The sequence below is a fragment of the Salmo trutta genome, chromosome 4 (genome assembly GCF_901001165.1).
Source record: "Salmo trutta chromosome 4, fSalTru1.1, whole genome shotgun sequence".
Classification (NCBI taxonomy): domain Eukaryota; kingdom Metazoa; phylum Chordata; class Actinopteri; order Salmoniformes; family Salmonidae; genus Salmo; species Salmo trutta.
This window is the reverse complement of record NC_042960.1, coordinates 30227758-30253623: the sequence shown is the minus strand read 5'-3', so window position 1 is coordinate 30253623 and position 25866 is coordinate 30227758. Positions and strand designations below refer to the sequence as shown.

Sequence of the window (25866 nt, the reverse complement as noted above, 5' to 3'; positions counted from 1 at the left end):
CGTCGTCCTGGCTGATGTCGAGTCTGACCCGCTGTAATACGTCAGGATGGCTGGCCTCCAGCAGCAGCAGACAACGCCCTCAGGTGCTGACACACGGCTAGACCCTCAGACACACTGATGGGCTGCAGGCCCTCCACACGACACAACACCTGGTGCTGCATTAACACCTAGGGGGAGGGTGGGGGACAGTGGACTGTAAATAAGGGAATTTCGGGAAAAATTCACAATGCAGGTAAAAGAGGGAACAGATGTGTGTTGAGCAAGAGCTGTAGTAAGTCGATGTTGACCTCAGTAGGGTCTATACCTGTTGGAAGGTGGCCGCCTCCAGTCCCAGCCGACTGAACTCAGTGATGACCGCCCTCGGGAAGAGCTGCTCCTACACCAATGCACACCTAACAAACAAAGATTTCACATAGATCGACAGCTCTCGGGGCCAATGGGACAACCAATTGACAGCTCTGTGGGCCAATGGGGTTTATCTTACCTGATGGCTTTGATGTAAGAGGAAGAGAACTTCTCATCCAGGGCCTCCTTCACATGATGCCCACCAATCCTGTGGAGGACGGGAGAGGGACAGCAGTCAGAGACAGACACACCACTCAATTATAGGTACTGCCAAATAGAACACTTCACAGTATCACTGGCAGACCTTTCCAATCCATGGTTCCAATCGATGACATTAACTGATCAATTAAGGGGCAGGAAGAACAAAAACCCAGAAGAACTGGAATGCAAGGACCTGAGTTGTGCACCCCTTGGGATGGATAATAAAACAACAAAAAGGCCTACCTTTCTGGAGATGAGCTGCAGAGCATCCTCCTCAAAGGCCTTGAACTTGTTCAGTCTGGACGTGATGATCTGCTGCAGCTGTACGGCTGGAAAGACATCCTGGACACACAAACACAGAGAGAGAGACACACACACACACACAGTTTTAAATACCGTAAGATGCAGTTAAACACACTCAAACACTTTCATCCACACTGCACACACCATTAGAGTTGCAAGAATGCAAAATGATATTTCAGAAGCAATACAGAAACAGAATATATAAAGTTGAATACCTGTCAGAAGCTCATTAGGAAGCTCCTTAATAAGTAGAAATGCAATGAAAGTAGAGGTGATTGAGAGCCTGGACACACCAGTAGAACAGCACCCTCATTTGGTGGTGGACCTCTTTCTACTTCCTGGTCCACAGCAAGTCCAGCTAAGGAGTGGAACACAGGGTCAGTCATAGAAATGGAATGACTGGAGCAAGCATCCCCATTCAAGTCAATGATGTGTAATTCTATAGCAATGGGTCCAAGAAATATGTAGAGTAAAAATAATGACACAAGTATGGAATGGGCACAATCCTCTGTCTTGATATCTATCATCGGCATGTACCACTTGGGATCAACGATGGTTACAACCAAAATAAAAAGACATTCTCCTATCCTTACAGAGTCGAGACAGTCTCAGCCAATTTCACAGTGGTCTCCTTCTTGGGGGCGGGGTTACTGAAACTCTTTTCCAATAGGGCTGCAGTGTGGTCAGCGGTCGCCTTCTGGTCAGTTTCTGGAGGAGGAGACCCGATCAGGACTTACACTGATACACTATACATATAAAAAGAATGTGGACACCTCTTCAAATTAGTGGATTTCAAATTAGTGGATTTGGCTATTTCAGCCACACCCGTTGCTGACAGGTGTATAAATTCCAGCACACAGCCATGCAATCTCCATAGGAAAACATTTGAAGTAGAATGGCATTACTAAAGAGCAGTGACTTTTAACGTGGCACCGTCATAGGATGGCACCTTCCCATCAAGTCAGTTCATCAAATTTCTGCCCTGCTAGAACTGCCACGGTCAACTGTAAGTGCTGTTATTGTGAAGTGGAAATGTCTAGGAGCAATGACGGCTCAGCCGCGAAGTGGTAGGCCACACAATCTCTCAGAACGGGACCGCCGAGTGCTGAAGCGTATAAAAATTGTCTGTCCTCGGTTGCAACACTCACTACCGAGTTCCAAACTGCCTCTGGAAGCAAAGTCAGCACAAAAATTGTTCGTCAAGAGTTTCATGAAATGGGTTTCCATGGCCGAGGGATGAATCTCAGTTAGGCAGAAGCCAGAAGAACGCTACCTGCCTGAATGCATAGTGCCAACTGTGAAGTTTGGTGGAGGAGGAATAATAGTCTGGGGTTGTTTTTCGAGGTTCGGGATGGGCCCCTTAAATCCAGTGAAGGGAAATCTTAACGCTACAGCATATAATGACATTCTAGACGATTCTGTGCTTCCACCTTTGTGGCAACAGTTTGGGGATGCCCTTTCCTGTTTTAGCATGATTATGCCCCATTCACAAATCGAGGTCCATACAGAAATGGTTCGTCGAGATCGGTGTGGAAGAACTTGACTGGCCTGCACAGAGCCCTGACCTCAACCCCATCGAACAACTTTGGGATGAATTGGAACGCCGACTGCGTACCAGGCCTAATCGCCCAACCTCACTAATGCTCTTGTGGCTGAATGGAAGCAAGTCCCCGCAGCAATATTCCAACATATAGTGGAATGTCTCCCAGAAGAACGGAATCTGTTATAGCAGCAAAGGGAGGACCAAATCCATATTAATGCCCATGATTTTGGAATGAGATATTTGACGAGCAGGTGTCCACATATTTTTTATCATGTAGTGTAGTTCCTCACGGAATTACGTTTCAGTGGACACGCCGCTCTGCTGGGGTACGGATGCTCTGCTGGGGTACGGATCTGCCATTGGCGCCCATTCAAATTTGCCCCAAGGTTGCCTTGTTAAATCTTGTTCATTCTCTTAAATTAAACACCATGACTGGTTTCTCATTAGCTGGGAATGTTGCTTGAAATGTTTGATACAACATACTTTGGTGATGTTGTGATTTTGTAATAGACTGTCATAGACCCAATTCAAAAAGTAAACATTGGCCATTGATTATATAACTTTTTTTACATGGTGGGGTTGCAAAACATTTTTGAAATCAAAACGGGGCCGCAGACATGCAGATAGTTCATTAGCCCAGGTACATCTCTGTTGATTTTCCGTGCTGTAACATGGAAATATGTGGGAACCCTCAAGGCGTCCGCAGACATAGGTTCGTTTTGCTCCTAGCAGAACTTGGTTAGGCGAAGTGAACGTCTGTGGTTGCATACTCCCTTAAAATACCTTTGTTTGAAAAACTAGAGAAAAGCGGCAATATTATGGTTTGTCCCTCTTGAGACACCGTAGCAACAAGTACACTTCCTCAAAATTGTCAGAATTAATCAAAGATAACTCAAGACTTCTGTTATTAATTTTTACGTTTTTGCAAAATGTACATGAAAACCAGTCTTCTGTCGTTGAATGACAACAAACACTTCATTGAATAATCCATACTGCTGACCAATCACCAATGAAGGGCGTAGACTTCGGCTACTGAACTGTGACAAGCCTCAAGAGAAAATGTGTGCTGAACAACAACAAAAATATATATCTTATTAAACTTTCAAATTGTACAAACATATATGGAAGTTGAATTATACATTCAAAATACATATCTATCAAATAACATACCCAAGCGAACAGGTTTAAGAAAAGGAAATAGAAGAAAAAAATATATATATATCTATAGCTAGCATGCTAACGTTATTTAGCCAGCTAATGTTATCTGTTGTTGCTACACCTTATTCAAAAGATTAGCCAGCTGGCTACAGTTGGTTCTGGAGCTGGATTTGTCATAAGCATTTAGGGAAATGTTCACCAGATGGATAAGGGAAACCAGTATCTTTGATTTTGCCATCTATTGTTATATCCAAAGTCCTGGCATATTTCATAAATTGCGGCTCCGAAAAAAAAAAAAAAAGTATATGGGTAGCCTAACTATTGAACGATTTGGACTAGTGTCGCATTGTTCTACATTGTAATGGACACGGTGCAACCTTTGGTTGGCTGCTGGCAGGCTATTCAGCTGTGCTATAGCAGTGATAAGTCAGCCTGTGCTCATGTCATGGTTCTCACAGCTAGGGGAAGTCAAATCATAGGCTACAATGACTTTGCTCATGATGCACTCCGCAAATGATATGTAAAACCACACAGTTTATAATATAGGATAAACACTTGTGATTTCTAGCTGCACCAATCAAAAGCAGTGAAGCGTGGTCAAAACCATTAATCTTGGGGTGGTGGGGGGAGCGGGGTTCCAAAATGCAATCATGTTACATGCAAGTTTACCATTTATAAAATGGTCATATACACTCAGTGTACAAAACATTAAGAACACCTTCCTAATATTGAGTTGCGCACCTGGACAGTCTATGACATGGAAAGAAAAGGTGTTCTTAAAAAAATGTTTTCTACACTTAGTGTATATAAACTCAGCAAAAAAAGAAACGTCCTCTCACTGTCAACTGCGTTTATTTTCAGCAAACTTAAATATTTGTATGACCATAACAAGATTCAACAACTGAGACATAAACTGAACAAGTTCCACAGACAAAACCGTGACTCGTCAGTGAAGAGCAGTTTTTGCCAGTCTGTCTGGTCCAGTGACGGTGGGTTTGTGTCCATAGGCGACGTTGTTGCCGGTGATGTCTGGTGAGGATCTGCCTTACAACAGGCCTACAAGCCCCAGTCCAGCCTCTCTCAGCCTATCGCGGACAGCCTGAGCACTGATGGAGGGATTGTGCGTTCCTGGTGTAACTTGGGCCGTTGTTGTTGCCATCCTGTACCTGTCCTGCAGGTGTGATGTTTAGATGTACCGATCCTGTGCAGGTGTTGTTACACGTGGTCTACCACTGCGAGGACGATCAGCTGTCCGTCCTGTCTCCCTGTAGCGCTGTCTTAGGCATTTCACAGTACGGACATTGCAATTTATTGCCCTGGCCACATCTGCAGTCCTCATGCCTCCTTGCAGCATGCCTAAGTCACATTCACGCAGATGAGCTGGGTCCCTGGGCATCTTTCTTTTGGTGTTTTTCAGAGTCAGTAGAAAGGCCTCTTCAGTGTCCTAAGTTTTCATAACTGTGACCTTAATTGCCTACCGCCTGTAAGCTGCTAGTGTCTTAACGACCGTTCCACAGGTGCATGTTCATTAATTGTTTATACTTCATTGAACAAGCATGGGAAACAGTGTTTAAACCCATTACAATGAAGATATGTGAAGATATTTGGATTTTTACGAATTATCTTTGAAAGACAGTGTCCTGAAAAAGGGACGTTTCTTTTTTTTTTGCTGAGTTTATATAATTTGTCGCTGATATGAAAGATAGCGTCAGGGCTTTTAACAAACTTCCCCGGCCAGAAAATACTATCGTCAATATGCGCTAACTAGCTAGCTGCCATCCTCACAAAGAGACTCATATCTGAGTAAACGGCTAAATTGATCAAATTCCAGGCAGTTTAAAATAAATAAAAGACAGGGCAAATAATAGAGCTAAATGAAGATGCACATATAATGTAGCCACAGGGCTCCCGAATGGCGCAGCGGTCTAAGGCACTGCATCTCAGTGCAAGAGGCATCACTACAGTCCCTGGTTTGATACCAGGCCGTATCACATCCTGCCGTGATTGGGAGTCCCATAGGGCGGCACACAATTGACCCAGCGTCGTCCGGGGTAGGCCGTCATTGTAAATAAGAATATGTTCTTAACTGACTTGCCTAGTTAAATAAACTTTTTTTAAATAGTTATCCTTAACACGCAGATCGTTATCCTTAAGCGAGGAAATTACGTGTTTGGCATGTGACTGAAAAGTTTCAGCCAATGAACGCCTTCACAATCTGCCCCGGAAGTGTAAATTGTTGCACCGGAAGACATACTGTAAACATGCGAATTCGTTTCGCACAGAAAAAAAAAATCATTCCGTTTTGAGCTGTGAAGATGGCAAATAGGACGGTTAAAGATGCCAACAGTATACATGGAACAAATCCACAATACTTGGTGGAGAAAATTATTCGTACTCGAATCTATGAATCAAAATACTGGAAAGAAGAATGCTTTGGACTGACGGGTGAGTTGTGGCCATAGAGAATGATAGAGGCCCTGTGTGGCCAAAATGACTTTTTAGCAAGGGCCGCGTCGTTGAGGGCTTCCACCATTTTAAAGTAGTCAAAGTAGTCAACCGGGTGGGGATTCACATGGGTTGTAGCCTCAATGGCACTGTCCATAGACGCAATAATAGCAGATATAAGATGAGTCCTCTATCTTTCTCTATGGTTTGAACTAGCTAACGCTAGTTAGCTTGAAATACAAATACCACAAATGTAAACAGTACTAGGAAGTGCGCTAGCTCGCATCTAGTCAATGTTACCCTGTTACATTTAGTTAGTTACTCTCAATTGAGGTTTTTGCACATCAGAAGTACTAGCTAGCGAGCTATGCCTGGTCCATATTGATTCTTTCTCCTCACTGGTTTCTCTCTGATCAACAGCTGAACTTGTCGTTGACAAAGCCATGGCGCTGAAGTTTGTCGGTGGAGTTTATGGCGGAAATATCAAACCTACACCGTTCCTGTGTCTCACTCTGAAGATGCTGCAGATCCAGCCAGAGAAAGACATCATTGTAGAATTCATCAAAAACGAGGATTTCAAGTAAGATTTGGCTTTCAGGCAGGTTGTAGTATAAGAAGCCTTTCTGTATTTAGTGTTTACAACTTTTCATTTATCACCATCTTCTAACTCCGAGCTTGACAAATGTGATAAACACAAATAGGAACCTAAATACCTTACACACCCATTGTGGCAACCTCACTGTGATGGTTTCCACACCATAGATATGTCCGCTTGCTTGGCGCCATGTACATGAGGTTGACTGGGACATCGGTGGATTGCTACAAATACCTGGAACCACTGTACAACGACTACAGAAAAATCAAGAGTCAGAACCGAAATGGGGGTGAGTCCTTACGTTTACGTGTATCATGGAATGATTATACAATGCGAAATTGCCTACTTTTGGTTTAAATGGCACTTTCTCCTCTCACCCTCTTTCAGAGTTTGAGTTGCAACACGTCGATGAGTTTATTGATGAACTGCTACACTCTGAGAGAATGTGTGACATAATCCTTCCCAGGCTTCAGGTAAGTCTTCTACCCGTGTATGTGCTCGCGTGCGTTGTTTCACTGACCTAGATCACTGATTGTGTGTGTTGACTACAGAAAAGGCAGGTTCTTGAGGAGGCGGAGCTGTTAGACACACGCATCAGTGCCCTGGAAGAAGACCTGGATGAGGTGGAGACCAGCGAAGAGGAAGATGAGGAAGAGGAGAAGGTAGTAGTCTTAACTTTATCCCCCTATCCACCAATAACCTGCATAAGCTAACTGTAAAGTTGCGTAAACTTACACTAGTGTAGTGGGTGGAGGAATTCTGTTTCACTGTCCATGTCTGTCCCTGTCTGTCCAAATGTCTACAGACAGAGAGAGTTCAGACCCCAGAGCCCCACAGACGGAGTTACCGAGACAACGATCGGCCTCGCCGCTCGCCCTCTCCACGCTACAGACGCAGCAGTCGTTCACCCAGACGGTAACTAACCAGCCATGTATCTCAGTTTATAGTAGGGATGTAATGAATGTTTAAGATACGAGTGCATCGATCAGCGAGACCGATCCAATTCTAGCATGCGTCAGTTTTTTTTTTTTTTTTTGCTCATTACTTTCTTTCTACCTTCTGAAAATAACTAATCTTTTGTGACAACTGATGTCCTCTTTAGATATATTGGGTAACGTTAATAACTTCATAACGAGGACCACAATCACTTTGTGAACTGCATTGCATGACCAAAAATGGAGAGAAGAGAAGCTCCGTAAAAACTTCCAAATGTTTAATACCTTTTAGGTTTTTTTTTTAGACTGGGGAGAAATCCGAAGTTGTGCTATTCACTGAGTGTACAAAACATTCGGAACACCTTCCTAATATTGAGTTGCATCCCCTTTTGACCTCAGAACAGTTTCAATCAGTTGAGGCATGGACTCTACAACTTGTCGAAAACATTCCACAGGGATGCTGGCCCATGTTGACTCCAATGTGTTTCAAAGTTGTGTGAAGTTGGCTGGATGTTCATTGGGTGGTGGACCATTCTTGAAACACACAGGAAACTGGTGACTGTGAAAAACCCAGCGCCGTTGTAGTTCTTGACACTCAAACCGGTACCATACCCCGTTCAAAGGCACTTAAATATTGTCTTGCCAATTCACCCATACACAATCTGTCTCAATTGTCTCCTGGCTTAAAAAAACATTCTTTAACCTGTCTCCTCCCCTTCATCTACACTGATTTGAAGTGGCTTCATTGGCTATGTCATAGCTAATTTCTTAAGATAAACATTGCTACATTACTAGCTCAAACACTTATAATTTGCAAAAATGACAAGTTAAGTAGTAGGTGGTGATTTAAGATCAGAAGTGGGGGGGCAAACATTCATGACCCCCCCCCCGCTCTCTTATGGTTCTGTTTAGGTGCCGACATACACTGATAGATGTCTTGAAAGATTCCTAGTTCATAGTCAATTCCTATAACATCCTCAAGACACTAAAGATTGTGCATCCTTTTTATTCCGTCTAGGAGGAGCAGATCACCTAAGAGACGAAGGTATGTAGCTATGTTCTCTGCTTGGATTCTTCTCTGCTGTATTTCTTATTTTCCTTTGTTTGAATTCCAAACTGATGCTATTGAATATAATAACACAGAACCTACTTGAAGTGTTTAATTTATACATGAACTGAGACTTACTTCACTAGGGTCCTGGTTACTTGCAAACAGTGCCCTGTATTAATGATGCCTGTATTGTTTGTCTCTCCTTTGCACACAGCCCATCCCCCAGACGAGAACGTCACCGCAGCAAAAGCCCCCGTCGCCACCGCTCCCGAGAGAGGCGTCACCGCTCAAAGTCCCCAGGTATCATAGCAATGGCTACCATACCGTCCTGCAAAGCACAAGATTAGAAAGTCAAACCAGTGTTTATATTTGTGATGTGTGACATATATTTTCAGCTGTAATCATTAGACTTTAAGATGTTTGTAACAACAACATCCCCCTGCCCAGTCTGACCTTGAGCTGTCTCCATTTTGTCCCAGGGCATCACAGAAGCCACAGGCACCGCAGTCACTCCAAATCCCCAGAGAGGTGAGTGATGAAAGAAGAGAAAGACCCTCACCACTATACTAGGATCTACAACAACAACAACAATTTAACTGCTCTGTGTTCATGGTGTTGTTGAACTGTCTGAATACCATCAAATGAGAGAGGGAGACATTTTAGTGAGAATATCACCAACTTTTGTTTTGCTTCATCTCTATTCAAGGAGTTCAAAAAAGAGCCACAAGAAGAGTCGAAGAGGAAACGTGTGATCCACTTTGTATTTTGTTCTCTTGGATAGTTCCCTTTTCTGACCTGGACATTAATGTGGACACATTTGTACATCTGTGTATGGAATCCCTTGTATTTTGTTTTAGAAAGTCATTGCATTTTAAGATATTTTCAGACCATGTTGCAGAAAGAATCAATCTCAATTTTATTTCTAAAATCTGCAGCTCATATGAAACTGTCCACAACCCTATGCATCAGTGAATAAAGTTGCTTGGTGGTTTGAGCATAGAATGTCATGTCTGCACAGTCTTCTTGTATGAATTTTCTGGCCAAGCAGGTTAGGGACCATGGTAATAATGGTTGTTAATCCCAATTATATTAGTTTTTACCGAAACCATTATTGAGAGCTGTTGTAAAAACAATTGGTAATGTGATGCGTCTCACTACAGAAGTGGGGAAATAGTTGCATTTTATTATGGATGTCTGTCATCAATGCATATAACGGTGTCCTCGTTTGAATGCGTGACTGGTTTGTGGTATGAGTTGCACCCTGAAAGTGTTACCCACATTTATACAAATAAATAACTTATTTTATGTGCTTTTGACAAAACCATTTGTCACAACTTGCTTAACAGTAACCCAGCAGAGACCAAAGACAAGCAAAACAAGACATACAGTATGTCACCTTCAATTTGGTTAACCTTTTGATTGGTTAATTTTACTCCTTGCTCTTGTTTTTGTTGTGTTTTGGATATTATAAAATAAAGATCTCCTGGGGCCTGTTGCACAAAAGTAGAATTAAGACATCCGGGATAAATGACTCAGCTGAGCTCAATGAAGCCAAAACATGTGCGTCCAGGCTTAATTGGTTGCACAAAGACCAAGCCAGGATGAGCAGACACGGATTCATTATGCCAGGTGAAACCAATCCTGGATAGGTGCGCGCTCACGGCTCACTCAAATAGACCCCGCCACAGATTAACTGATTTACCATGGCAACTAGAGCCGCGTACTTTTCCCCGTCGGAAGCACAAATCCTCATGGAGGCATACGAGGAGGTAAAAGATATAATTAAGAAGAAAGGCAACACCGCCACAGTGATAAAGCAAAGAGAAAAAGCGTGGCAAAGTATTGCATACCGCCTGAATGCGTAAGTAGTGCACAATTACACAGTCACCGCTCCGCTGAAACGTCACAATTACAATTCAAATATTTAATTCACATCTCCAAAAATGCAGTTGTACTGTAATTATGAAACGGTTAAATTTTTAATTGAAATGCACTGCAGATATGAGTGAAATTGTGTAAAGTAACTCCATCACACTGTATAAAGCTATGATAGATTTTTAAAATATTTTTACTGAAAACAAGACAAAAATACCAAGTAATTTTTTGCAGTGTGACTCCATTAAATGTGTGTGTGTGTGTGTGTGTGTGTGTAGATTAAACATGAACGGGCCAAAACGGACATGGCAGCAGGTCAAAATCAAATACAAGAACATTCTGCAGAATGGTATGGTCCCTGACTAATATTTAACAAAGCACAAGCATATATTGTACCCAGAAGGTGCCTGCTCACACATTGTCTGTACTGTTTTAGCAGTGAAAAAGAATACCCACAGACAAGGCACGGGTGGTGGGTCACCAAAGGCTGACCTTACCCCAGCAGAGGACATGGCCTTGGAGCTAAATAAAGGCAGGCCCGTCTTAGAGGGGATCCCTGGGGGGAAAGAGACGAGCATAGGTTCCTCCCAAGATGCCACCCGCTTCATTCAAGGTATGTCCTTCCATCTCTACATGGGATACAACCACATTCATATTGAATCAATTTGGACTGTCTGACTTTGGTTTACCTATTGCCTTGCAGTGTCTGGCAGCACTGTGTTCCTGTTAGAGCCACCAGCACAAGCACCAGACGATGCTGATCCAGTGAGTACTCCATCAAAGGCATACTGTAGGCCTGGCATGTCTTGTCTACTAGCTTCAATATGAATCCGATTAAATGTGATAGGGTGAAGGCCCCAGTGCAGCAGCAACAGCACATGATGGAGACGATGATGAGGAGGAGACCATCTCTCTGGATTCCAGAAGGCATGAGGTATCATGTTAAGACTGTGAAAGTACTATTTACTCTACAATGGTGAGGAGTCCTCATCAAAATCAAAAAATCTAATTTCTTTTACAGGACCCAGATTCTATACAGTGGGAAAACCAGCCTGGCAACATAGTGCGTATTAATAAAAGGACACCACATCCTGCCAAATTCCAGCTGCGCTAATTGTATTGTGTTCACAGAGCTCACAAGCTATCAGAAAGTTGTATGGCAACCACCTCCGGCGCCAAATAGAACTGGCAGACATAGACATTCAGTACAAGAAGAAAAAGATGGAAAATCTTGCACTGGAGTCCGAAATAAAAAAGAGGACAATTAGGAAACTGGACCTTGAAATAAAAAAACTTGAGAGGGAGGTGAGATATGCCTTCAATGTACACTGTATGCTAACTGTAACACAAATGTATTAATCATTATTTTTCTTTCCTCCCCCAGCTCCAAGAAGATGACACAGCTCAAAATAAAAATTAGGTATATTCTCGTAAAGTCAAGTGAGCCATGACATATGAGCTCTTATTGTGAGCACACAGGACGGTGGCATCTTTCTAAGGTTTTTTTTATTTTCCCAGCAATCAGTACAACCAAGTCATCGTTATAAGGCATCGCCCTCTTTTGCCCACCCCCCCAGCACCAGGTGTGGCCACTAGCCTATATGAAGGCCCAAAATTGTGTGTTCCTTTCTGCTCTGACAATGGCATGCCCATTCGTGCGAGATGTGGTGGATGAAGAAGCACTTGTGCTGAGGAGAGCCTTCAGGCGAGAAAGGGTCTTCAGGGACCGGTTGGACCCACTGGCCTTCCCTGATGACCATCTATATGAAAGATACAGGTTTTCTGCAGATGGCATCAGGTATCTATGCAGACTACTGGGTCCCAGGATTAAGCACCGCACTGCACGGAGCCATGCACTGAGTGTGGAGCAAATGGTTTGTGTGGCCTTGCGCTTTTTTGCTAGTGGAGCCTTCCTGTACTCAGTGGGGGATGCAGAACAGCTGAACAAGGCCACAATTTGCCGCACAATAAGGAGTGTGTGTCTGGCTATCAAAGCATTAGCAGATGTCTTCATCTCCTTCCCTGGCCACAGAAGACTCTGTGACATCAAAGAGGAGTTCTATAGGATTGCAGGTAAGAGGATCTACAAATTACAGGACAACTGTTAACACATAGTAGGATACTCATTACTTTGTGTGACAGGTTTCCCCAATGTCATTGGTGCAGTGGACTGCACACACATAAGGATAAAAGCCCCCTCAGGTGCCCATGAGGCCGATTTTGTGAATAGGAAATCCTTTCACAGCATTAATGTTCAGGTGAACATAACTTTTTGATATTGTCCATTGACGAACACTCTGCATTGCCAGTGATGTGCATTGATTGGTGTAATATTCCTCATCTTATGATTTCAGATGGTCTGCAATGCTGACTGTGTGATCAGCAATGTTGTGGCAAAATGGCCTGGCTCAGTCCATGACTCCAGAATCTTTCGGGCCTCTGAAATCTATCAGTGCCTATCACAAGGTAAGCCACACAACCCCTATTTATAACCATCATGGCTGTGTCAAGAATATCACTGTGTTTATGAGGTAGTAATGATGAGATTTTGTGTTGACAGGTGAATTCTCTGGTGTGTTGCTGGGAGACAGGGGGTATGGCTGCCAGCCTTTTCTCCTGACACCTTTCACAGACCCCCAGGAAGCACAGCAGGCCTACAACCATGCCCATGCCAGGACCAGGACCAGAGTTGAAATGACCTTTGGCCTCCTGAAGGCACGCTTTCACTGCCTTCACAAATTAAGGGTCAGCCCTGTTAGGGCATGTGATATTACTGTGGCTTGTGCTGTCCTCCACAATGTGGCCTGCCTGAGGAAGGAGAGGGCCCCCAGAGTGCCACCAGCCATGGACTGGGACAATCCGGCAATCTTCCCTGATGACGACAGTGGTCGGCTGCTGAGGGACCAATATGTGTTGAATTATTTTAGTTAGTATGTGTGCTTTCAATTTTGGTTAAATATGTCCTGCGGTGGCAGAGGAATTGGGGTTTTTTTGGGTTCGTTTTTTTACGAATTTGGCCTCTTATGTTTGTGCGGTATACTGTGTGTAATACAAGGCTGCAGGGAGGCTACTGCATCCATTCATTTGTCTGTTCAGTTGATGTGTATGGATTTGTCCTGCATTTATTTTAGTGTGCAGACATGCAGGGTGTGTTATATACAGACCTTTGAATGTGTATGTATCATTTTGTATAATATGCTTGGATTCTGTGCTTTCCATCTTGTAGTCACTGTGACTTCAGTTTCGAAAGGAGCTGATGGTTTACCTGCTTTGTTTTGTCCTTATTCAATAAAGGAACATAATGTTACACATTGTGTTTTTATATTCATATGGAATGTGTATTTGTTTATATGACAGAGTACTAGGGCCACACTGAAGAAAAAGGATAAAGTCATAAATTTGAGGCTGGTTCTTTCTGCAGAAAAGCTACATATTGTTTTTACAGTTTTGATACTTATGACAATGTGATACTTAATATTCTGGCACATCAGCATGTCTTTGTTTATGAAACCATACTGAAGTACAATTTCACAATGCCCCACATCTGTCATTTTAACAACTGTCCTCCTTTAAAACAACCGGTTACAATATTATTACTTGTGTTTTTTTCCCCTCTGTGGCCCTAATATTCTATCATTTTATATATAGCCTTATAGTCTATGGGAAACTGTAAATTATCTAATGATAGCAACATAATCTAAAAATTATTTTTTATCCAAAATCATTGAAATTAATGATCACAAACGTTTAAATAATGACAGTGGGTCTAGTTATATGTGATAACAATGTATAGTGAGCAGTGAAATAACTATTGGTTTCCATTTGTGGTGACTGCTGACTGACATTAGGGATGAGATTAAATAGATCCTGGAATTTAGCCTGGTCTGGAGCAGGCTAGCTCCACAGAATAAATCTCCATGGTAATTTATACCATAACATATCCTCCTGCCCCCTATCCATCTTTAGTGCAACCGGATTACGGATCAATTGAGCCAGGATCACCAAGATATCCTGGCTTAATCCCTTATCCTAGTTTTGTGCAACAGGCCCCTGGAGTCCATGTCGAACCAAGATTTTATTTCTGAGCTCAGAGAGAATAACAGTTACAAAGTGCAGTGTACAGTCAAGTCCAAAGCTTTGAGTGATATCACATTGTTCTTGGGCGGGACTCTGTTCCGTTTTTATCTATACAAGGACACAGGATTACACTCCCAAGAACAGGAGATGATAATTGGACGTTTCACAAGGTTAGTCACATGCTCCGTTATGTGGACACACTAACATTTTCCCATTAGTTTGCAAGAAATTCCTGGATTTCTGCACATCTTAAATTCCCCCCCCCCCCCCCCCCCCCTCTTCTCTGATCTTCCTCAAAATGTTTATACTTTTCCTACCATATTTGTTAGAATTTGGTATTTCTGCTGCCTTCTTGTGATAATCAATTGATCCATTGTAATCCTTAATGGAGGAATACAGGTATGTAGCGTATTGGTTGTAGAGCAACTGTAACTTGGATGGCTCCTGTACGCTGGCGAGTAATTCCTCATAGATCTGATTGGCTAATTCCCTCTTGTCAATTCTTGATTTTGCGTAGATGCTTGCAAGCTCCAGTTTGACCTTAATTGACGTCTCTGGGTAAAGTAAGACCACTTCCATATAGACACTGATGGCTTTGTTGATCAAGCTCTGGCTCAAACTGTCACCCTTAGACCATCTACCTCCTGAATTGATTTTCTGTTTGTAGGACTTTGCCAGCCGCTTTTTCAGGTAACGCACATTTGGATGTCTTTCCAGAGCCTTGTGTGCAAGGTCAATAGCATCATCATGTGAAAAATATTGCCTGTAAAAGCAAAGTAAGGGTCTAATACCATTATAGCAGCTGACAGGCTTCTTTAAAATTTGCTTCGCTAGCCATTGTGCTTCCTCTCTTCTCACCTGGCCAATCCTGCCAAGTCTTAACAGGTAAACACTTGCTACATACAAGTTGTCTGGATCATGTTCCTTGGCAAGTCTCAACTTCTCTAGAAACTCAGACGCCTGCCTTTTAGAAAAGATAACTGAGTCTAGGGCCAAGACGTGGCTCGATTGCCACTCCTTTCTCCCAGGCTCCATCCTAATAGCCATTTGGAAGTACTCTATCGCTTTCTGTCTTTTGTCCTGGCCAAACTTCATGAGGGTCCAGGCTTTTTCAGCACATACCTCGGGGTGCAGTTCTCCCTGGGACGGTGAGGGGTAATCCCGTATCAGTGCCTCGACCTTTGTCACATACCCCTGGCTCTCTGCCTGGTTATCCAGGTGATAGTGAACCCAGGCTAGGTTTCCATAGTGGACCAGCAGCCAAGGACCCATTGTGTCTAAAGGACTGTTTTGGTGAAAGGCCTCTTCTGCCTTATTACTGAGGCACTGCAGGGCCATGTCAGTGGAGCCCAGGGTGTGGTGTACATAAGCCCACAAGTTGTACTTCTGACCCAGCCATGGATAGCTCTCATCACTGCCAATGTCCTCCAGGTGATCTCTGATACTGAGCAGCTTGTACCTGCTGACCTCCAGCCCCCAGGTGAAGTGACACTCCAGCTTCTCCAGTTTAGTCCTCAGGACTGTCTGAGTAGGGCTGGTTAAAACATGGGTTTGAACAGGGCAATTCCATGGTAACGTAATTACATTGGGACTCAGATTTTTCACTTTAAAATACCAACAAACCAAACAAAAACCATTGATTTCAAAGTTGAACAAATCATACAACTATGAACAAGGACTACTTTGAAAAAGTTAAACTTGTGCAGATAATGTTTGGCAACAGAATAAATCTGAGGGAGATTTTACTGTAACTTTACAGAAATGTGCATCTGCATAGTTTTTCCAGTAAATGTTTTTTATTTATTTTATTGTTCAAAGTAGACATTGTGCATAGAGTTGTATGGTTTGTTAAACTATGAAATCAATGGGTTTTTGTTTGGCATACATTTCAAAGTGAAAAATTGTAGTTGCAGCGTAATTTCGTTTCATGGAATTGCCCAACATTAAACTTTGTTAACATTTTAGCAGACACTCTTATCCAGAGTGACTTACAGTAGTGACTGCATACATTTTTGTACTTTTTCATACTGGTCCCCTATGCGTATCAAACCCACAACGCAGGCGAACCTCCAAGCGCCATTCTCTACCAGCTGAGCCACACTATTAAGCATCAATATTTAATGTGACAAGTCCATCACCCATCTACATTTAGTTATTTTACATTGAAAACGATTGGATCTGCTGTTTTGTTGTGGATTTTTATTTACAGAGTACTTACTTCATAGTTGGGCAGTCGAGTAATTATTGTGGATGTCCCTGAGTTTCCTGGACAAGTGAGTGTCAGTGAACACAGTTATTCTGCCCTGGAATTGCGTTCCCATGCAAAACTCGACAGATCGCTAATAACGGAGTCTTCAATAAAACTCCCAAGGCGTGACTTTTCTTTAGAGAATATATTGAAAACGTTTATGTTGTTGAACTGCAAAATACAGAAAAGAATATACTTTAGTATTCAAATCACATGGACATACTGTAACTGTACATTATACATTTCAAGTCGAAGTTGCATAAATGCAAAGCGCGTGACTAGGTACCATGTCTGGCATGACGCCAAACCAGAGAGACAATTACCATATGAGTAGAAACTAGCCAACTCCTTTCATTACTTTATTAATGTGCAAACACCTCTGTACAATAACAAAGCATATTACACTAACGTTAGAAACAGTAACAATTGTATGTTTTACAATTCGCATACATGACGCACGAGCAAACTAATACAGCTGACCGCAAACATGAAAGGCAAGTCAATTTGCGTGAGTAAATGTAACCAACTAACATTGATAAGTCAGCTATTCTATCAATAACAATATTATCATCACAAGCAGCGTTATTGAATTGAACTTACAAATATTTTCCGAGGCTGAAGCGTGACGTTGTTTTTAGCTGTTGTCTGCGTGCATGACTACTCTACTCTACTTCCTGTTTCCGTGCATTCTTCCTTAAGTACCAGACATGAAAGTCAATTTTAACCACTATAATAAAATAATCTGTTACCTTTCTCGGTACATTGCAGTCAATGGGAAAATATGAGTGTCACGGGCAATGTTCCCTCCAAACTGCGCACGTGCGCGGGCGCGCTGCTCACCCAGGATTGCGGTCAGAAGAAATATCAGCCAGCACTGAGAAGCATGAGATTGAACTCCACTCAACTTTCTAGTTTTCCCCTTTAGTTAACACGATCAACTTTTCCCTTGAAAAGCAAATCAGGTAAAGAGTTTTTCCCCCTGTGTTAAAGGGGTGGTGTTGTATTTTGAGACAGGCTTGAATAAATTAAGTAGCCAATAAGCAGTGGGTAGCATAATTTGTCTGACTCGCTGTAATAATGGTATGGGAATAATAATGCATTTTATTTTGTAAAGTGGTTTCTTGCATCAAACAACACCTGGTTGATGCAAGAAGGACAAGTGGATAAGACCTGCATGTTTTTTTCCAAAACTCTGGAATGTAGGCCTACATGGAACACCACATATTGCCTGCTACTGTAGCCTGAATGATAGAACAGCTATTTCCATGTTAAAATGTTATGGGATGCATTTATCCATTGTTTTTGATGGTAGGCCACTCTTATAGGCCTACATTATGATCAAATAGCCACAGTAGTCTACTTGGACACTGATATAAGGGTAGCCTAAAGCGGGTACAGTGTTCACAGTAAACACTCACCAAAAGTTGCACATCATTTTCACAACGTTCAAATTTACGCACTCAGCATACCTGAAATTTGCTCAGTGCCGGAAATAATTAGAGGGAACATTGGTCACAGGGATGACGATGTTCTCAATACATTGCAGTCAATGGGAAAAGATGAGTGTCACAGGGTTGACGTTTTATTTTGTTTCTCTCATGTCTGTCTCCCACTCTACCGCTTTTTACTCTCATTCTCTTCTCTCTCTCCCTCCCTCCCTCCTTCCCTTTTCTTTCACCTCCTCCCCCTCTTCCCCTTTCTCTCTTACTCCTTCCTTCCCCTCCATTCTCTCTAATCCTCCTTCTTTTCCTCTCTCCACCTACTCTCATCTCCCTCTTCCTCCTCTCTCTATCGTCCCTCCCTCACCCTCTTCCCTTCCCTCACTCTCCCCCCATACTCTCTCCCTACTTCTTTCCCTGCCTACCCCACTTCTCATCTCTCGCTCCCTACCCTTCCGCTCTCCCACCTCTGTCTGTCTGTTGACTCCCTTTTCTTTCCCTCCCTCCCCCTCCTCTCATCGCTCTTTCTCTCCGCTCTCTCCCTCATCCCTCCTTCACCCTCCCCTCTTTCCAACTCTCTCACTCTTTCCCTCCCCCTCCATTCTCTTTCCCTCCTTTCCTTGCCTCCCCATCTCTCTCTCTCTCTCTCTCTCTCTCTCTCTCTCTCTCTCTCTCTCCCTCCTCCCCATCTTCTCTCTACCTCCTCTCTCCCACAGACAGGCTCTTAGTTTCTAGAGCTGCAAGACCATTGTGTCCAGTGGAGGCCAAAAAGTTTTTGGGTCGAGTCAGGGGTGTTAATACTTATGGTAAATGAGATATTTCTGTATTTCATTTTCAATACATTTGCAACATTTTCTAAAAACATGTTTTCATTTTGTCATTATGGGGTATTGTGTGTAGATGGGTGAGATAAAAATGTGTTTAATCCATTTTGAATTCAGGCTGTAACACAACACAATGTGGAATAAGTCAAGGGGTATGAATACTTTCTGAAGGCACTGTAGAAGATAATAGGAAATCCCAGGACATGGTGTCTATAATACTGTATGTAATAAGCTCACATAGTTGCTGTCACAAACTACAAACTCCACACAGTTGTCACTGAATAGTTGGATATTCATTTCCCACTGAGCAAACCATTTCTGTACTTACAGAGTTAATATAAATACATTTTTATCAGGGTTTTGCATTGGAAGACTTTTTATTTATTGACATTTGTCAATAAAACTCATAAATGCAACTGTTTATGTCAATGAAAAGAAAATGGTAAAACGCTTCATTGTGAGGCTAAAAATAAGGGCTGCACATGCAGATGAATGAAAGTCAGTTAATTGAAAAGCCCATTTTTGCTGGAGTCTTAGGACTGTGCATCTGAAAATGTACTTAAAGTGCATCTAAAAATGTATTTAAAATGCATTTAATATATTTTGTACAAATATATGATTTGGCCATTTCTTTATATTTTCAAATGTATTCTAGAAATGCATCTAAAAATATATTTTACATATATATTTTTCAATGTAACATTAAATAAACACTGTGTTACTTCTTAATCTGTCAATATTTTATTTTAAATCATTCTGGAACTGAATCTGGGTTGTTTATTGCCTTTGGTGGGGTGTTAATCTGATTTCATATCTGTAAAGAAAAAGGAAATGCTTGAGCATTTATTGAACACATATTCAACTTAAGTTCAATCTTACCTTAAAAAATGACACTGCTATCATTAAGATATCAGGCAGGCACCATCAGTTTGCACCATCGCTGTTGCTGTGGAAAGGGGAATTAGTAATTAGGGGGGTTCATTGCATTGTTTTGAAAAAGGATTGCAGGAGGACAACATTTTTAGCATTAATTCATAAATCCAAGCCCTATTAATCTCTGCTTACAGCACATTCTTTCCATTAACTTCAGCCTATGGAAACAAAATGGGACAGACACATTTTAAGACATTTATTGAAGTACTTAGAAACATGACAGTCAAAGCTTGCAAAGTTATACATAGAACTATAAATATCTTCAACTCTGTGAAGAAAAGAGACATAAATAAATAAATATACATTGCTTGACTGTTAATTGAACCTTATTTAGCAAAAGTTCAATCTTACCTGAATAAATTATGCTGCTATCTTTAGGACCCCAGGCACCATCAGTTTGCTCCATCTGTGTTGCTGTGGACAGGTTAATTAGTAATTAGGGAGGTGTATTCATTGATCAGCATTTTATAATTAAAAGTGGCTGCATGGTTCTGCAGATTTGCAGCTTGTTCAGCATTTTTTGGTCACATTTTGTCAAATTCTTAAAAATGTAAAAAAAATGTAAAAATGGAAAACGTAGTTATTTTAGAAGATAATAGCTTTAGCTAGCGAAATGTAGGCATATGTGTTCATTTTAAAATCGAAAACTTACTTGACAGTGCTTTTCCCGAACAACCCCCTTCAGTTATTCCTTCAAATAAAAATCCCGTTTGGAGCAATGACATCACCGTGTCACTTTTGAATGATCAATGTAGCCTTTTCTGAAATATAAACTGCTGTATTTTTTTTAAAGAGTAAACTATGCAGTATGTAGTACTCACTGGCCCATATGACATACAGTAATTGCCCTCTTTAACATTCACCTTTGAACTCTGAAATCAAGTATGTGGCTGGACAAAATATCAAATGTAATCATTCTTACGTGTACTGTTTGGGCGTCAATTAGGGTGTTGTCAGATACTGTACAGGTGGATATTTTGCAACATGTTGATGAAAGGTTGATTGTTTCATGATCTGGTCCGTTGTTAATTTTTTTTTATTCAACCTTTATTTAACTAGGCAAGTCAGTTAAGAACAAATTCTTATTTACAATGACGGCCTACCAAAAGGCCTCCTGCGGGGACGGGGATTAAAAAAATATTAGACAAAACACACATCATGACAAGAGACACCATGACATGGCATGTTCCAGGATGTAATACTTTATCTTTATGACTTCTATGAAAGCGAAACTTGAAAATAGAACTCATCTCGTGACCAGACCAAAACTGACTCAACATGAAAAAGGAATTGGACGTCAATAGATCTTCTCTTGGCCTACTCCTTTCATCTTCAATGACGTGAAAGAACTCATCCACTTTATATGGTAGTACGACATCTGTTTTAGATCCTCAGCTTCCTGAAGTAAATGATGCTCTCTATCAATAGTAGAGGTAAATTATTCTTCAATTCAACTACAATCCATTGAACATAGAACATGAGTGCAAAGCAACTTCTATTTTATAAGACGTTAGTGTAACTAATCTATTTCTTATTCTTTGGCGCTCCCTGCTGACCATAACATTGTTGAACATAGCTTGCATTTTTTTTCTGTGTAGTACCACATTCTGACCAGTTCGAGGAGCTGTTTGTGGAATGATGAGTACAGGCAGGAAATATGTATGCTACCCTTCATATATACAGTCATTGATGCTACGAAAGCAGTTAGCTTGCCTGGCTAGCCAGACTCCTTGCTCCGGCCAAACGCTACGCCATGTGAATGACTAGCCTCACAAAGCCACCTGATCCTGCGAGCTTACATAAAATGATGTGCAGCGCAGCGTTTAATGCAGGGGAGAACAACTACCCCCTCCCATTGAAGCCACAAAGTTCAAGGCCGACCGCCTTCATGGTAGCAATAATTACTTCTATTACACCAGATGTAATTATTTTCAAAAATCGCACACAGAATAAGTTATAAGGATCATTTAGTAGCTAATAGCAGCCTGCAGTACCCCGGTCAGCCTTTAATTTGAAAAACTCAATTAAATCAAATTTTATTGGTCACATGTGCCGAATAAAACGGGTGTAGACCTTACAGTGAAATGCTTATAAGCCCTTAACCAACAATCCAGTTTTAAGAAAGAGAAGTGTTAAGAAAGTATTTACTTTAAACTGAAGTAAAAAAATAAGCTTGGCCCCAGTGATGTACTGGGCAGTGATGCAACGAGTCAGGATGCTCTCGATGGAGCAGCTGTAGAACATTTTGAGGATGTAAGGACCCATGGCAAATCTTTTTAGTCTCCTGAGGGGGAATAGGCGTTGTCGTGCCCTCTTCACAACTGTCTTGGTGTGTTTGGACCATGATAGTTTGTTGGTGATGTGGACACAAAGGAACTTGAAGCTCTCGACCTGCTCCACTACAGACAGCCCCGTTGATGAGAATGGGGGCGTGCTCGGCCCTCCTTTTCCTGTAGTCCACGATCATCTCCTTTATCTTGATCATGTTGAGGGAGAGGTTGTTATCTTGGCACCTCCTCCCTATAGACTGTCTCATCGTTGTCAGTGATCAGGCCTTCCACTGTTGTGTCATCGGTAAACTTAATGATGGTGTTGGAGTTGTGCTTGGCCACGCAGTCATGGGTGAACAGGGAGTACATGAGGGGACTGAGCACACACCCCTGATTTGTTGTTACCTACCCTTACCACCTGGGGTCGGCCCGTCAGGAAGTCCAGGATCCAGTTGCAGAGGGAGGTGTTTAGTCCCAGGGTCCTTAGCTTAGTGATGAGCTTTGAGGGCACTATCGTGTTGAACACTGAACTGTAGTCAATGAATAGCATTCTCAAGTAGGTGTTCCTTTTGTCCAGGTGGGAAAGGGCAGTGTGTAGTGCAATAGAAATTGCATCATCTGTGGATCTGTTGGGGTGGTATGCAAATTTGAGTGGGTCTAGGGTTTCTGGAATAATGGTGTTGTGAGCCATGACCAGCCTTTCAAAGTACTTCATGGCTACAGACGTGAGTGCTACGGGTCAGTAGTAATTTAGGCAGCTTACCTTAGTGTTCTTGGGCACAGGGACTATGGTAGTTTGCTTCAAACATGTTAGTATTACAGACTTGGTCAGGGAGAGGTTGAAAATGTCAGTGAAGACACTTGCCAGTTGGTCCGTGCATGCTCGGAGTACACAACCTGGTAATCTGTCTCTGAATGTTGACTTGTTTATGATTGTCTTGCTCACATCGGCTATGGAGAGCGTGATCACACAGTCATCCGGAACAGCTGGTGTTCTCATGCATGCTTCAGTGTTGCTTGTCTCGAAGCGCACATAGAAGTCATTTAGCTCGTCTGGTAGGCTAGTGTCACTGGGCAGCTTGCGGCTGTGCTTCCCTTTGTAGTCCGTAAAAGTTTGCAAGCCCTGCCACATCCGATGAGCGTCGGAGCCGGTGTAGTAGGATTCAATCTTAGTCCTGTAAGATTGACGCTTTGCCTGTTTGATGGTTCGTCGGCGGGCATAGCGTGATTTCTTATAAGTGTCCGGGTTTTAGTCCCGCTCCTTGAAAGCTGCAGCTCTACCCTTTAGCTCAGTATGGCTGTTGCCTGTAATCCATGGCTTCTGGTTGAGGTATGTACGTACGGTCACTGTGGGGACAATATCATCAATGCACTTATTGATGACGCCGGTGACTAATGTGGTAACTTTTCAATGCCATATTCCAGTCTGTGCGAGCAAAACAGTCCTGTAGCTTATATCTGCGTCATCTGACCACTTCCGTATTGAGCGAGTCACTGGTGCTTCCTGCTTTAATTTTTGCTTGTAAGCAGGAATCAGGAGGATAGAATTATGCTCAAATTTGCCAAATGGAGGGCGAGGGAGAGCTTTGTACGCGTCTCTGTGTGTGGAGTAAAGGTGGTCTAGAGTTTTTTTTCCCCCTCTTGTTGCACAATTGTATTTTTTAAATGTTTTTATTTAACCTTTGTTGACCTAGGCAAGTCAGTTAAGAACAAATTCTGATATCGGCGTCTTCTCTTCACAGGGATTTGGGCCTGGTCGGGTATCTGGAGTAAATCCTTCGCATCCGACTCGTTAAATAATTTATTTTGGTCCAGTTTGAGATGAGTAATCGCTGTTTTGATATCCAGAAGCTCTTTACAGTCATAAGAGACGGTGGCAGAAACATTATGTACAAAATAAGTTACAAATAACGCGAAAAAACACAAAATATTACTATTATACATTTTATGCATACAAGTTATACCCGTATAACAGTGTAGGTTCCGTCCCTCTCTTCGCCCCAACCCGGGCTCGAACCAGGGACCCTTGCACACATCAACAACTGACACCCACCGAAGCATCGTTACCCATCGCGCCACAAAAGCCGCGGCCCTTGCAATGCAAGGGGAAACCCTACTTCAAGTCTCAGAGCGAGTGACGTCACTGATTGAAATGCTATTAGCGCGCACCACCGCTAACTAACTAGCCATTTCACATCGATTACACTCACCCCCTCTTTGACCTCCTCCTTTTCCGCAGCAACCCCGGTTCGAATCCGGGTCACGGCACCAATGTAACAGTGTAGGTTCCGTCCCTCTCTTCGCCCCAACCCGGGCTCGAACCAGCGACCCTTGCACACATCAACAACTGACACCCACCGAAGCATCATTACCCATCGCGCCACAAAAGCCGCGGCCCTTGCAATGCAAGGGGAAACCCTACTTCAAGTCTCAGAGCGAGTGACGTCACTGATTGAAATGCTATTAGCGCGCACCACCGCTAAGTAACTAGCCATTTCACATCGGTTACACCCGTACACCTGGTGACCGTGTCAGCGTGCATGCGCCTGGCCCAACACAGGAGTCGCTACAGCGCAATAGGACAAAGACTTCCCTGCCGGCCAAACCCTCCCCTAACTCGGACGACGCTGGGCCAATTGTGCGTCGCCTCATGGGTCTCCCGGTCATTACCGGCATGGGTATGGAACTAGCATCTGTAGTACTGCGGTGTGGTGCAGTGTCTTAGACCGCTGCACCACTCAAGAGCCTCCATCCACAAACGTTTTAATGCTTATCAATTGCCTTGCACAAAGTATCAAAATACTAAAATACTACTTAAACAGGACTCTTAAAGAATTTAATTGAAATTTTAATTTTTAAAAATTGATCACAGGAACAATGAGAAAATATGGAAAAAATAAGTAAATAATGAAATGTTATAAAGCAACCCATGTAATCATCTGCCGGAGAGTAGCCCCAATCGGCCCTAGACCCAAGTAATACATTTGGGCCAGATAACTCACACCGGAATCGGCCCGAGCTCAATCCCTGAATCCTAGTCATAAGTAATACTGCATAAGGTGGCCCAGACTCGGGCCACATGATGTCGCCGAGTCTGACTCAGCCGGAATCGTCCCAGATCGACTGTGCTAGCTGGGGTACGTTCAACCATTTGGCAGCTATTTCGCTCCATATAATGAACTTACACGCCAGAACGGTAGGTGGAAACAGTGCTACATAAGAAGAATAGGCAGGCTGTGAATGGCCTCATGTAACAGGGTTATATTGGTGATTCCCCTTGCCACTTAATTGTTAAGCCAATGTTGTTTTTTTGTCTTGCCTTCACCTACTCAACATGGCATCTCTTATTGGCTGGTTTGTGTGGCTTACTTACGAGGGAGGATGTTTCAGTTAGAATCGTCCCAGTGAATAAGCACCAAACCAGCGGTAAATTGTGGGTTGCAAAGCACTGTACGTCAAAAGTGATTTTTATACTCCCAAGTGATGATTTGAATGTACAATTTATATCAATTCGTTTGTAAATGTTATTAGAACATTACACAAGATGCAGCGTTTTTTTCTTCATATTTTTTGCATATCCAGCTAATGCTAGCTAGCAACTTACTGTGTCTGGTAGTGGGGATT

General features: G+C 42.5%; 2 protein-coding genes across 3 annotated transcripts; one reads left to right on the top strand and one right to left on the bottom strand.

The window, feature by feature from the left end:
- The first annotated feature begins 5759 nt into the window (after nucleotides 1-5759).
- On the top strand, nucleotides 5760-9897 carry LOC115192209 (pre-mRNA-splicing factor 38A). The gene is made up of 10 exons (XM_029750449.1): nucleotides 5760-5995; nucleotides 6416-6575; nucleotides 6758-6879; nucleotides 6978-7063; nucleotides 7142-7252; nucleotides 7396-7505; nucleotides 8544-8570; nucleotides 8791-8876; nucleotides 9056-9104; nucleotides 9283-9897. The coding sequence occupies exons 1-10, from the start codon at nucleotides 5866-5868 to the stop codon at nucleotides 9326-9328; spliced, it is 927 nt and encodes a 308-aa protein (XP_029606309.1). The 5' UTR covers nucleotides 5760-5865; the 3' UTR covers nucleotides 9329-9897.
- Nucleotides 9898-14507: 4610 nt separating this feature from the next.
- LOC115192208 (interferon-induced protein with tetratricopeptide repeats 2) lies at nucleotides 14508-17691 on the bottom strand. Of its 2 annotated transcripts, none has more exons than XM_029750447.1 (3): nucleotides 17526-17691; nucleotides 16747-16947; nucleotides 14508-16062 (listed from the first exon to the last, which is right to left on the bottom strand). In XM_029750447.1, exons 2-3 carry the CDS (start codon nucleotides 16749-16751, stop codon nucleotides 14778-14780), a joined length of 1290 nt encoding a protein of 429 aa, XP_029606307.1. In that variant the 5' UTR covers nucleotides 16752-16947; nucleotides 17526-17691; the 3' UTR covers nucleotides 14508-14777. The 2 variants fall into 2 exon arrangements, with proteins under 2 accessions (XP_029606307.1, XP_029606306.1); XM_029750446.1 differs by lacking the exon at nucleotides 17526-17691 and adding an exon at nucleotides 17377-17508.
- Between the last annotated feature and the right edge of the window lie 8175 nt (nucleotides 17692-25866).